Source organism: Haliaeetus albicilla, chromosome 5 (assembly GCF_947461875.1).
Source record: "Haliaeetus albicilla chromosome 5, bHalAlb1.1, whole genome shotgun sequence".
In the NCBI taxonomy this organism is placed as follows: Eukaryota; Metazoa; Chordata; class Aves; order Accipitriformes; family Accipitridae; genus Haliaeetus; species Haliaeetus albicilla.
Window position 1 is genome coordinate 37,223,157 of NC_091487.1, and position 13,056 is coordinate 37,236,212.

Sequence of the window (13,056 nt, forward strand, 5' to 3'; positions counted from 1 at the left end):
TTCCATGGGTTTGAAAGGTCTAAGTGGTAGAATTTACACTTCTAAAATATAATGAAACCCAAACTTACTGCCTCATAGTTAAAGGTCTTCTTACTGAAAGCTTATGTTCCTTTACTATAACTAGAACTTGATAGAGAATTATATGTCTGCCTAAATATACTGATGGAATAGCAGTAATAGGCATTTAATTATTGCTCAGTTTATTTGAAGCGTTAGGGTGTATACTGATTTCTTTATGTTTTTCTAGGCTATCACATGACATTTTTTCCCTGTTAACTGAAGTATTATTGAACTGTAGCAAAATGAGAACAGAGGAAGGATTTTTTTTCTCTATAAAACCAGTTGGAGTTTGGTGGGGTTTATTTTATCTGAAGATAAATGCTTCATTAGAAAAAAACCCACAAAATCTCTCCCTCTTGTTTTATACGGACAAATTTTTCTTGATGTAATAATTTTTAAAATATATACAATATTAACTCTAACTTTGCCACACACCATTTTTACACTGAACTTCTCTCAAGTATTCTCTGAAATTTGTAGCTGTTCAAAGTCAAGATAAATATGTTTCTACATGATAAAATAGAGGTGCCACCTCTAAAATAATTTTTCTGATGCATATCTATGTTATTGAAGCAAACATTTTTAAGACTTAAAATACTTTTTACTACCGTAATTCATATTTTTTCAAAATGTTAAGTCAAACTTAATAGTTCATCTATGTACGGATCTGAGACAGTATGTGTGTTGTTTTCTTGAGCTTATTCGAAATGTCTGTATAACCAGAAACTTCTGGTAATTTACAGCCCCAATAAGTAGAGTGCCATCCTCCAAAGGGATAGAGTAAAAAGATGAATATGATTTTAATAAAGACAAGAGATAACACAAAAGGGGAAGGGGAAGAAATGAGTAAAGAAAGGAGAAATAAAAGCAGAACCTTTGGCTTTGCCACTTAAGTGATCCTTGGGTACATTTGCATGATGGGACTTGCAGGCAGACACAAGTTTATTCTACCTGCAATTTGGAAGAGGCTGTATATGAGCTTTCTCTTAACTGGAAGTTACATAGCAGTGCTAAGCCTGCAGAACATACACCTGAGAATTAGTCTAAATTGGTAGTACTTTTTAAAATGTTCTGGACAGTTTTATGACCATCAACAATATTTTAAGCTTTCTTTAATCAGTATATTGCTCAGCTCTAATTTTATGGTAAATAATAAGCTTCTAGCCAACAGTCACCAAAACAGTTCATTCCTCCTCAATATAATACTCCAGAAACATAAATGTGCCCTAAACTTTTTCAGATAATGAGGTTTCTTTGCTAGAATAAGGATAGCTAAGTAATTGATCTGACTGATTTCTGCAGATGGTTACTTTACTGTGTAATACATGAGTGTACTTCATGTAACACAGCTGATTGTGAGCTCCAAGCAGACATTCTGTTGTTGTGCTAGCCCACAGCAGAGTGTGAAGGATAAGTGATATAATCATATTGAGACTAAATAAATTTTCTGCTTATGTCAAATTTTTGTCACAGTTTGAAAACTAGTTTAAAATGTTACTTGAAAAATGAATGCAAATCAAATTGAACACTTCTCTAGTATCATGAGTTGCCCAGTATTGTAGGTCACTGAATTTACATGACAGATTTATTAAGCTTTCTTAGTCCAGCCTTGGAATTGGTATACACAGTCCTACTGAGATGTTATAGGGAATGTAGAAAAGATGATTATAGATAATCTTTTGTGTTGCTGTGTGAAGTGTATTATTGCATCTTTTAGTAGATAAGCTTACAAATATGTGGTTCTTGCTTTTTTCAGGCAATTAAAAAGTGGAGTGCAGAAACCAAAGTTACTGAAATGGGCATACTCTATTAATATGTGTCAAAGTATTATATTTATATCTCAAAATAAACAGTGGTATAAATGAATAACTGTGAATTCTTGTTTTCCGTTTCAGGTCAAGAGATGGAGAACAGAATTTCAGTTTCCATTTCTAAAAATACTATGATGGATACTTGAATTATTCTGTCATATGTTGGTTATAAATAGTGTTTTAAAATCTTTGTTAAAAAAGCTATGAGTGATTTTACAATTCCCTGTATTTATTGTGTGCATCTCTGTTTTTAAGACATTTCAAGTCTTCAGGTGTTTTCTGAGATAACTGTATCCCACGTATTACTTGTTAGATCTGACAGGATTCATGTTCTCTTTCAGGAGACGCTGATAGATTGGTGTGATGAAAAGGAGCTTAATTTGATTTTAACAACTGGAGGAACAGGGTTTGCACCACGAGATGTCACTCCAGAGGTGAGATAGTCCTGGAATAAGAAAAATCTGCCCTTTGGTGTAGACATGTATGAGTCTGGGGGAGGGGGGTGATATTTCCTCTGTAACTTTACTTTGCAGTATCTCTGGACAGGTCAGGTGATACACAGCCTGGAAGCAGAAAAAGCAGTAGAGAATATAGCACAAGAGAATTAGTTTAACCTTGGGGTCTGACCCAAAACGATTTTCAAACTAAAATGTGGCATAGTGTAATGGATTTCCAGTCCCCCTAAAAAACAAAATTCTAATGGCTTTTGGGCGTAATTTTCCTTACCACTGCAGTACAACACTGCTAAGCAAAAATTTGTTTGGCTTTTTTTGTGTCCTGCACAAGAAAAAATGGGATAAGAGAGATCCTTTAATTGTCCCTTGCAGGCTACTGCATTGATAACTACTGCATTATAGGTTAGAGTGTGAGGCAGATAGTAGGGGGAAAAAATTCTGTGCAAAGCTGCTATTGATTTGCTTGACACCACATTGTCAAAAAAAGCTAAACAGGTACAGAGGTGGAGGTAACCTGCACCAGTAAATGTTGCACAGGAAATCTGGTTACATTCCACTTATAAGGAGCTAAGGTAAGGAAAAAAACCAAGAGGAAGCTTAACCTAATAACCTCATGGCCATGAGTTGTCATATGAAATGACTGTGTGATTGATGTTGAAGTATTTTGGTATTTATGGTTCCAAATTAGATTAATATGAACTTTTAAAATCACATACTTTTTTTGGTTTGCTTATGTTCACTAAAGGGCAGAATTAAGATTGAGTGCCTGAAGTGTTTATAATTTCACATATTTAGATTTCTCTTAAGTACTCATATAAGTTTTCAATTGCTTAGAGTTGATTTGAGTTCATTACAACATTCCTACAATGCTTTTTACTTACAAATGTGTTCTGTCAACCACGGCTGCAGTTTAACTTTTTTCCATTAGGAATCTAAAAATATTTTTTAATTTGTTGCATAACATTTGTGTAACTAAACAAACATATAAAGAAAATGCTCCTGTATGTTACTTCTGATGTTTTTAGATTATATACTAGAAAACTTGGGTAACTAAAACCTGAGGGTCTGTGTATCAGAAAATGGGGACAGTATAAGGTGACCACAGTGTGCTAGCTAGTGGAACTGAATTTGCAGATCATTCACTGTGCTAAAGCAACACAAAATTGAAAAGTGCGTTGGCTGAATTGGTCTCTTACTTGCAAACTAACTTAATGGTTTTGAAGATTGTATTCCCAGCACTGTGTAAAAGGAGGGCTGAACTTCTGCTTCAGTTTTCCTGATTTATTACCTTTATGCAGGGTCGAGGCTAGGCAGTAGTGCCAGAGGAAGCATTGCAGCTAGTGCCAAAAATTAGCCACAGATTCTCAAGCAGCATTTGGGACAAGAAATAAACAAATGAGAACTCTGTACATGAACACCTAGTATTTTCCTTACGTTGCTTCATTGCTTGTACTCAAACTAATTAAGACAGTTGGTGATGATTTGTTTGATTAGTTTTGATGTTACAGTGAGCCATTTTAAAAATTATCTGAGTTGTTGAAGTGTCTTTAGACTATATAATAAAAACACATTGATATAAAAATCATTAATAACTTGTACTAAAGAAAAAATGCCTTGTTTTTAAACGTAATAGTATGCAAGACTTCAGCTGGTTATAATAGAATTAAGTGTTCTGACTGTCAAATTATTCCCATACTTTGAAAGAATTTATATAGGACAGTATTTATTCACTTTTCACTCATTTAAGTTGGATTAACTTGCAAAACTAAACTTAAATCACAGTGGAGAGATCGAATCCCAGTTTTTATTACGAAGTGGCAATCATAAGGTTTGTTCTTATGATAGGGTTTATTAGATCATTCATTCAAACAAATGTTTTTAAGGGAAGAAAATTAGTTTGCCGGTATGTGTCATAGTAAAAACATACAAAAAAGCCTAAGCTTTGGCCCCATATTTTATGTCTTTTGGGTCAATGGGAGAGCCAATTCAAAATGGAAAATTCATTATATCAACATGAAATATGCAATAGCAAGCCTTCAGGAAAACTTGGATTGATGTAGGAATTGGTTTTAATCTCTTCCGTGTATGGTGTTCGTCCAGCATGCTCTCCTCTCATTACTGAACTCATAATGAAACAATGTGATCATGATGACATTGTGCTATTGAGATGTCATCTTTAAGACATAATGTTAAAACTGGTAATAATTGAATCTGATACTGGAAGACATTTTAGCATTTTTCCTGAGAGTAGGGAGAGTGGTCCCTTGGGTCATATTTCAGCTGGAATGATTCAGTCCTACTTCTCCTTAATTCTCCTGTACTTTCAACTAGAAGACAAGTTTTTCTGCTTTCTTTTCTGAGCATAGATACATAATTGCTATTGTACTGTACAAAATAAACTTAGTTCCTGAGAGTATTTACAGCCCAAAGAATTAATGTTAATTGAATTTTGTAATTATTAATTAAATTGAAATTAAGTGCCTAGCATAATGTATCTATTAAAAATAACTTCTTGAAACTTCAGAAATTTTTTATTAAGTTTAAAAAAAAATTACTCAGTTTCCCCATTCACTTTGCCTTTTGAACACTATATCAGAGTCATACCAAGTTATTGCAGTTGTTTCAATGATGTGTAATGACTTTTTTTCATATAATGGAATTTTAGGAATATTTGCAATATCTGATTTTCCTTACCTATCTCTGCTCCCTAAATTTATAACTTTGGCCTAGTCGGTGGGGAGAGGCTTTTGAGTTAGTTGCTATGAGTCACATTTTGAGGGGTAAAGGTCAACTGAATTAAGCAGTGTGAATATCCTTCACTTCCTATCTACACGACTAGAAGTGATTAAATGCATGTGGATATTTAAAAACCAAAATTCACCCAATGGATGGTTGACTTTGAAGGAAACCGTGATGTAGATTTTATTACTGAATGCTGTAGTTCTTCATCTATTATGGCAGTTGGTAGTAGTTTGCATTTGGACTAAAGCCAAAGTGTAGGCTTAATTTTGTAGATACAACCACATTTTTTTTACAATCTTATTTTGCCTATAATTTATGGGGGTAGTCTTTAAATCCATACTGGAAATGCTCATACAGTCTGCTTGTTGATTTAAAAAGTGTTTGTTGCTGGACAGAGATCAGGGCTTTACATATGGCCCAAGTTAAGTTATTTAGGGAACTTTTGTTTTATATTTCCAGATGCAAACATTTTTCCTTGGAACTACAGTACTTGAGTGGTAGACAGTTACAGTTCTTACAGAATGTTAACGATAATATACATTCTCTTTTGTGAAAATATTTAAATAATGTGGCAGCATTTTTATCAATCACTAGGTATCCTTCTGAGATAGAAATGTATTTTCTCTATTGCTGTTGGTCAGTATAAAGGGGAAAGCAAAAATCTCATGTATACAGGTGCTCTGCGCAGTTTTCTATCTTCTGTCTTCTCTATATTTACATTTATTCTTTTGCAAAATTGTACATCCAAAAAATTCACTTTTCTGCCCCCTAACAAAGTCTTTGAGCTGTTTTCTTATCCTTCATCTCTAGTGTGGCTCGCAAGTCTTGTTTGCCCTGCTACAAGACTAACTTTATGTACTTAGATAATACCAATAGAAGTCAGCTTATTGTACCTCAAATGATGCTAGACATCCTTGAGCTGTGTTGCTATGTGTATTCACAAATAGTTCAGCCACACTGCAGATAATTGTCAGCCCTGAAATTTTAAGATAAGACTTTAGAAGAAGCATAGAAGAGCTCTCTTCCATCATGTAAAACCAGACAGATGTTTCCTTGCAGTCTTCTTCCTTTTCCAATGCTCTGGAAAAATTATGAATGCTCCTTTTGGTTCTTGCTAATTATATTCTTCAATATTTATAGACTGGTTTTAAATGTATTTAGAAACACACTTCTTTTAATTTAATCTGACAATATATGCATATTTGTTTATTCTTTCATCAAAGTTCTGTAGTTCATGAAAAGAAATCGTTGTTCTCTGGAACTCCCTCCTATTTGTCAGTATTTTTCTGAAAAAAAGCATGCTCAGAATGAGCAAAATACTCCAAACCTAGCCACACAAAAGCCCTGTTTGGAGAGAAGAAAGTCTCTATTCTGCTGTGATAGAAATTCTTTGTATATTCGGTTCAAAACTGCACCAGTATTTTTATAATCATTACCAACTGTAGATTTTCTATCACCTGGCTTTTCCCAGTTCCCTAAGGCATCTTTCACTGTTGCTGTTTCCCACGTTTCTCCTTAGAATTCAGTGTGAGTTTTTCTTCAAATTCCATTTTATTTCCAAAGACTATTTTAATGTCTGTATCCTTCCATTTCTCTGTCCCAAGTAGCGTTGGCAACCCTCCTAATCTCTATTATTTTTAATTTTCATATGTTCTGTCTGTTTGTTTGCTTCCCCTTCAACTTCGTTAATGAAATAAGATGCTTGTGACACAACAGGTTATGTCATGTTATAGCCATACTCTCACAGCCACACGTGTTCCCCCCAGATTAACCCAAATCCACAGAGACATTTCAAATAACAATTTCCATTTAATAGGAAATAATTTAAACTAGAAATAGTATGTAGGTTTTTTTGTCCTCCCTGGTTCAAATAGTGCCTTTCCAGAGCAGCGTGATTTCTAGTATTGTTCATTGTGGATATGGGAGTACTTCTGTTCTTCAGCAGTATTCAACTCATAGTGCCATACCAAAAAATCTCAGTGTTGTCACTGGGCCAAAAGAAACTAATTTTATTTTACAAACTGTCACTTCAGGATGGCTCCATAGTGAGGAAGAATGAACTCTTCATCTCACATTAGTCGTTTTGTGGTAGGGATACTATGAAATTGTCCAACTTCTAATTACCCAGGCTGTTGTTTTGGTTTTTCACCCTTCAATATTCAAGGTATGCTGCAATTTAATAACCTTTTCCAGCATTTATTTTTGTAGTCTGTTTTAAGACTGAAGTTTTCCATGTCTCTTATTGGAGGTCTCACTCCCCATGAAGTTTGATTTCTGTGTAGAGCTATTGCATAATGAAGTGTGCTGTGTATGTATGATGTCTGATCCTCTAACTCACCATCAGACCTTTTGAGAACTATTGTTCTCCATATTTCTTAGAAAATTATGTTTCCAACCCAGCTTGCTCCTAAAGGGTCTGAATTATGAAACCTTGCCAGGTGCATCTAGGCAGCAGCTATGCTTAAATGGGATAGACTGCTCTCTGACAGGCTTCTTCCAAACTCTGTGGTACTCTGTTAAATGTTTATCAGCAACTCTAGAAGGTACCATTACCTTTTTCTTAGTCCTCCAGACAGTTCCTAGTTTATATGATTAGGTCTTTATCCAGTTTGCTTTAATTTTTCAATAAAATGTATTATTTGAAACACTGTATTTAGTGTTATAAAAATCCAAATATATTTATGTGCCTTATTCATTTAGTTAAAAATTCTATAATTAGATTTTAAATCTTGTATTTGGAAGGCATGTTATTACAGCAGAATTGATATATTTAGTTGCAGAACACTTTTCACTAAACAACTATTACGAGTTTCTTGGAGAAGCAACAGTATACAGATTATTTGCACTGCACAGTACACTGTCAGGTTACAGAAGTACCTGTGTCTTGGGAAATTCCAAACCGATTTAGCTGACTTATGAAGTGCTAAGACGTGCACTCTCAGAAAAACTTGGTAACACACCAGCATCATGAAGAGCTTGGTTGTGCTATCAACTTCAGTCACTGCATGGAAACACCTGCAAGCTGCCAGGACAGCTATAGTGAGAAATGTGAGAGGGAAGGAAGCCAGATCCCATTTCAGCTCCATTTACTCGAATATCAGAGGTTACACAAAAAGAGAAAAGACGCCCCTCACCGCCCCCCAAAAAAAACCCAAAACAAAATAAGGAGGAAATATACGCAGAGAGCTCCTTCCTGAAGAATGCTTATTTTGATAAATAAAGAGGGCTTGGTAAATTCTTGATATTCTGCTACATAAACAGCAGTGTTGAACGTGTTTCTCTGTGTATCCAGCTGAGATACTGGATTAAAAGAATCTATGTGTCTCAACTTGTTTCTGTCTAGATTTCCCAACACAGAGAAGTATAAAGATGGGAGGGAAAAAAAGGAATAGGAATACAGAGCATACTTTTGTCTCTGTATATGGGACTGACGTGTCTAAAATGGAAAGCTGCATGTTTTTCTGACATTCCCTTTTTAAAAAGCTTCAAATGTCACAGTGGATACAGAAAAAGGTCAAAAAAAAATTGATGGCTAGGGAGATGCTTTCTGTGAGAGTTACACAACTCAGTCTGTTTAGTTTATCATCAAGAACACTGGTTTTTACCTGTACTTTCTTTGGGAAATAATAATGTAAGGTACCAACAGCTTGCTTAGTCTACTAAAGACAATTTTAACAATAGCTGGTAATAGGAAGCTCAAACCAGAAAAGTCGAATAAGAAAATCATCATAATGGCAGTTTTCTATGTGTTTGGGTTGGTTTCTTTGTTTAACAATGAGAGATTAATCACACAAATTCCCTAAAGAAGAGCTGTATTCTCCATTTTAATTCTGTCAAATCAAAAGCAATTGATTGTGGGAGAGGTGGCTTATAAAACTCAAGTTCCATGCAGAAGTCATGGATGATGTTTAATGAGTTATCCTGTGCGGAAGACCAAACTAGATGATAGCCTATTGTAGCCTTATGTTCTGTATACGTTAAATGAGAAGATAGTTTGAATCAAATGGATCCTGAAATTAATAAATAAGCAGTTTTGTTTCCTGCATCCAAAAGGATTACATGAATTGCTTCTCTGACTCTTTTTTGGAAATGCAAAACTCTGATAATATTGGCTGAGGATGCTGGGGCAAATATCTTTTAAATTCTTTAACTAATGTATTAACCTTCTGTGTAAAGTCATCTGACCTTCATATCCAAAAGATAATACTAATAGAATTCCTGTTAAGCAATTGGGTATTTTTGCCCATTTGAGAATCAACTTTTATTTGCTTTATTTTAGCTTTCCTTAATACTCTCAAATAGTAAATAGAAGTTCCGTTTTCTCTTTCAAACATGTATGAAACATTTGTGAGCTCTGTTGAAAAGAAGAAAACAGTAGTAAAACAGCGGTAAGGGATTTGAATGTTTCATAGAATGAGAAGCTAAGCCATAGCAATGAGCCAGGAAATCTCACTTTTTTATCTTAAATTTTGCAATTAAGTTTTTTATTCCAAGGTAATTTCAGAATGGAAGTTGGAAGAAGACTCAGCATATCCTATGGGTGGACAAATGGTTCATATCCCAGTGATCCCAAATACTTTCAAAAATACACCCAGAAGAACAATATGATTATAATTTACTTTTTATTGGAGTAAAGAAAAGGTTCTCCTGTTGGTATTACTGGTGCCTTTTAGCTGTGTTTTCACTGTAGGGACCATAGCTCATATGGACATCTCTGTTAGTTTAAATTAACTGGCTTGGCTCCTATTAGCAGTGTAGCCGCAACAGTGGATAGATCTTTCAGTCCTTTCTGTAACTGGGAGAGAAAAATATGCCTGCCATAGGACTTCTGCATAATGAAATTTTCAATTTGGAACTTTTGGAATTTTTTTCCTCTTAGGCATTTCTAAAAATAGTTTCCATTAAAACATGTCTTTACAGCAGATAATAGGGTATTGAACAAAATTAAACATCAGGTTAAGGCAAAATAATCTTGAAAATATTGTCAGGCCTGGAATAATGCAATTCTTGCCCTTAATGTGTAATTTTTTTCAGGTCATGGTCTATTACAAAGAGTTTAATAAAAGCTTAATACGGAGAAAATTAACAAAAAAAGTGTATAGACACGTTAGGAAGACTTCTCTGTGAAGGCAGCTTAAAGAAATTATAACTAGAGGGCAAATACTGGTTTGGATTTAAGATGTATCAAAAATTGAGCGAGCTAGTCCTTTTGACATAAGCACACCAGAATAGCAAAGTGACTCACTATTAAAATAGTTGATCATTAAAACTAATACTTATTAAAGAGTAGAGAATTTTTCATTTGCTCCTTGCCTGCTGTGTAGGAGCTTTTCCAGCCACTAAGTGGAAAGAAACTAGAAGGGTCTTGGAAAGCAGCTGGCTTCAGCAGTTATTCTTAGGATTGTAACTAGTCTTTTGCCTGCTTCTGCTAATTGCTACCACATGGAGCAGTGAAGCTTCAGCAAAATGTTGACTCAGTGTGAGTACCAGAATAGAAAACCAAAATGACTATTGTCACACTCAGGCATGAAAGTCTTATCAGTTACGGACAAGAAAATAATTACTTTTTAATCTTAATTTAGACCATATTTTAGTTTCTTGTCACTTCATGCATATATTCTTCTCCCCAATTCTTTTGTAATGAGAATACCCAAATTAATAGTGAGGTGCATGATTTACTATTGATTATTTATTATTGACATCTATACTTTCAATAGATTTTAAAAGTCCATCTTTTCCTGCACAAATAAACATTTTCTTATGGTTCGCTGAGATCAGTTTGTCATAGTTCATTTTCATTGAGCCTTGAAAGATCTCCCTTTGGAGAGGAAGTGCTAGCAATTTTGTTCTTGATGTGGTGCAGCTAACTGTAGTTGCTGCTGGCCACAAAATTACAGGATTTTATAAAGCTGCCAATGCATACTCTAAGTACTCTACAGTATTAATACCTGCTCTGGTTCAGCCAGTGTGTGCTATTCCTGGTTGGTTTATGCCATTACAAATCATATGGTGGAAATCTCTTGGTCTCCTCTGCCTAAATTTCCTGTCATTTTGTTCTAAGCCCAAATAGTAGTGTTTGATACAGGAAAGTTTGGGTATGGAAGAAGTTCCTGTTCTATCACCCCAATTTCTAAATTTGAAGTTATGTTAACCTCTATTATTCCTGTGCCTTGCTCAGCTAGAAGGAGAATGAGTGGCTGATACCCCAGAGGATCAGTATGTTCTGTCAGCTTAGCCTGTTACTACTGTATTCCTTAAAAGCTTTGTTGTGAATGAGTACATGGCAAGTGCATATGGATTCTGTCTCTGTGACCTTTCCAAATCCTAATTCAGCAGTGCACAGCAGAACTAATGATTCCTTTATTGTGTCTAAGGTTCTCTACAGTTTGCAGGAGAGGGAAGAGTTGCCTTCTTGTTGCATATTATTGCCTTATCAAAGTGACATGTAGGTTTTCAGTGTTACCACTAAGCAGTTAAAGCACAGGCAGATAAGTACACACACGATGTGGACTTCTAAGAGGACAGAAATAGTAAGGTTTGATTCTTGGTCAGCTGACTTTTAGTTGCTAGGAAGATACTTACTGAATAAAAAGACTCATGACTGAAATGACAAATGAGTTAAATTACTGGATTTTATTACTGCTGGGATTTTCTCAGTTCTTATATACCAGAGTTCCTTACATGTTTCTGAAATAGAGCAGCAGCTAAGATTTCTGAAACATGGTTTAATTTGTTTAAAAAAACAACCATGTTTAATTACAGAGTGCTTAAGTTAAAGAGAAGAGGAGATTCAAGGTAAAAAAAGGTGTTGATAAGTTTCGCAGTTTTGCAACTCTTGCCATAGAAGAGGGTTACCCCAGAAGAGTCATAAGACTAATTCTTTTCATTAGAATGTGGGTGTATGTAAGCCAAATTCAAACACCAGTCTACACTAGTGATGAGTAACAGTTAATGACTTCTTCAGTTTATCTCACAAATGGCCGGCAGTGGCTAATGGGTACTCCTGTTCATCTTCACAAGCTATTTTGCAGTGGATGTGGGAATGAGCTCACAAGAACATCCCCTTTCCCCTCTTATACACCTTGTGCTAGAGGTAAGTGTGGTTTTGGGGAATAAGGGTGGGATGTCATGAGATGAAAGTGATGTGGGCTTCTTAAGTTTTTTGCAAACCTCAATAAAGGCATGTATCTGGGGATGGGCAAAGATTCAGTTGAATTTTTATTTTTTGCCCAAAGAGATTACCCAGTCCTAAATTGACATGCTTTCCTTGAACTGGGAGTCAGAAATCCCTTTTCTCTTCTGTTTTTCTGCTGCAGAAATTCCCAACATTCCCATTATGTGGGCTCCAGAGAGGGGTAAGCAACATCTTCAATCCCACCCAATCATTTCCAAACTAATTCTTTGCTAGTATTTTTTTGCTTTTTTAATCATCATCAGAAACAGATTTTAGACACATTTTTCCCATTTGTTTGATTTTCTTGTGGATTCTCATATTTTTGTTTTATAGGAAGGTCCCATGGCCTCCCCAAGTGCTAGGGTCAGACTCATCTGCTGTTTCCATTTGTGTGCTATTCTCCTGTGGATTTTCATGGTTCACTCTGATCTAATGATATTACCAGAGGGTGAGCATCTAGATTCTTGAGACTGTTTCACTCATGGTATCCTAAGTTATTGAAAAAGCACTGCCACCCTGCTGCCCTGCCAATTGGTTGGCAGGCTTATGTTTTGTCCTTGCTGACAGTCGCATCTGATTATTCATGGGCTTTGGTCTTTTGCTGCCTTGCCTGTCTGGGGACTGCCTGGCATTCACTACTCTCTTTTATTCTCTCTACCTGCTGGCTGTGTGGCGTTGTCCTCCTGAAATCTTGGCCCTTTGCCTGACTGTCTGGCATTGCCTCTTGACCAGCTAATTGCTTGACACTGACTACCTACTGCCCTGTCCATCTGTTGAACGGCATGTATCGCCTCCTTATTGTCCTTTCGATCTG

The 13,056-nt window shown here is 35.5% G+C and overlaps 1 protein-coding gene across 11 annotated transcripts in view; it reads left to right on the forward strand.

The window, feature by feature from the left end:
• GPHN (gephyrin) overlaps positions 1 to 13,056 on the forward strand; it is a 312,924-nt gene that overhangs the window by 159,737 nt on the left and 140,131 nt on the right. For 8 of the 11 annotated variants that reach the window (XM_069784154.1, XM_069784159.1, XM_069784155.1 and 5 more), the window contains exon 4: positions 2,213 to 2,305. In XM_069784154.1, the coding sequence (XP_069640255.1) occupies positions 2,213 to 2,305 (93 nt within the window). Of the gene's footprint in view, positions 1 to 2,212; positions 2,306 to 12,384; positions 12,424 to 13,056 lie in introns of all 11 variants that reach the window. The other 3 variants (XM_069784153.1, XM_069784156.1, XM_069784161.1) reach the window with 1 other exon arrangement.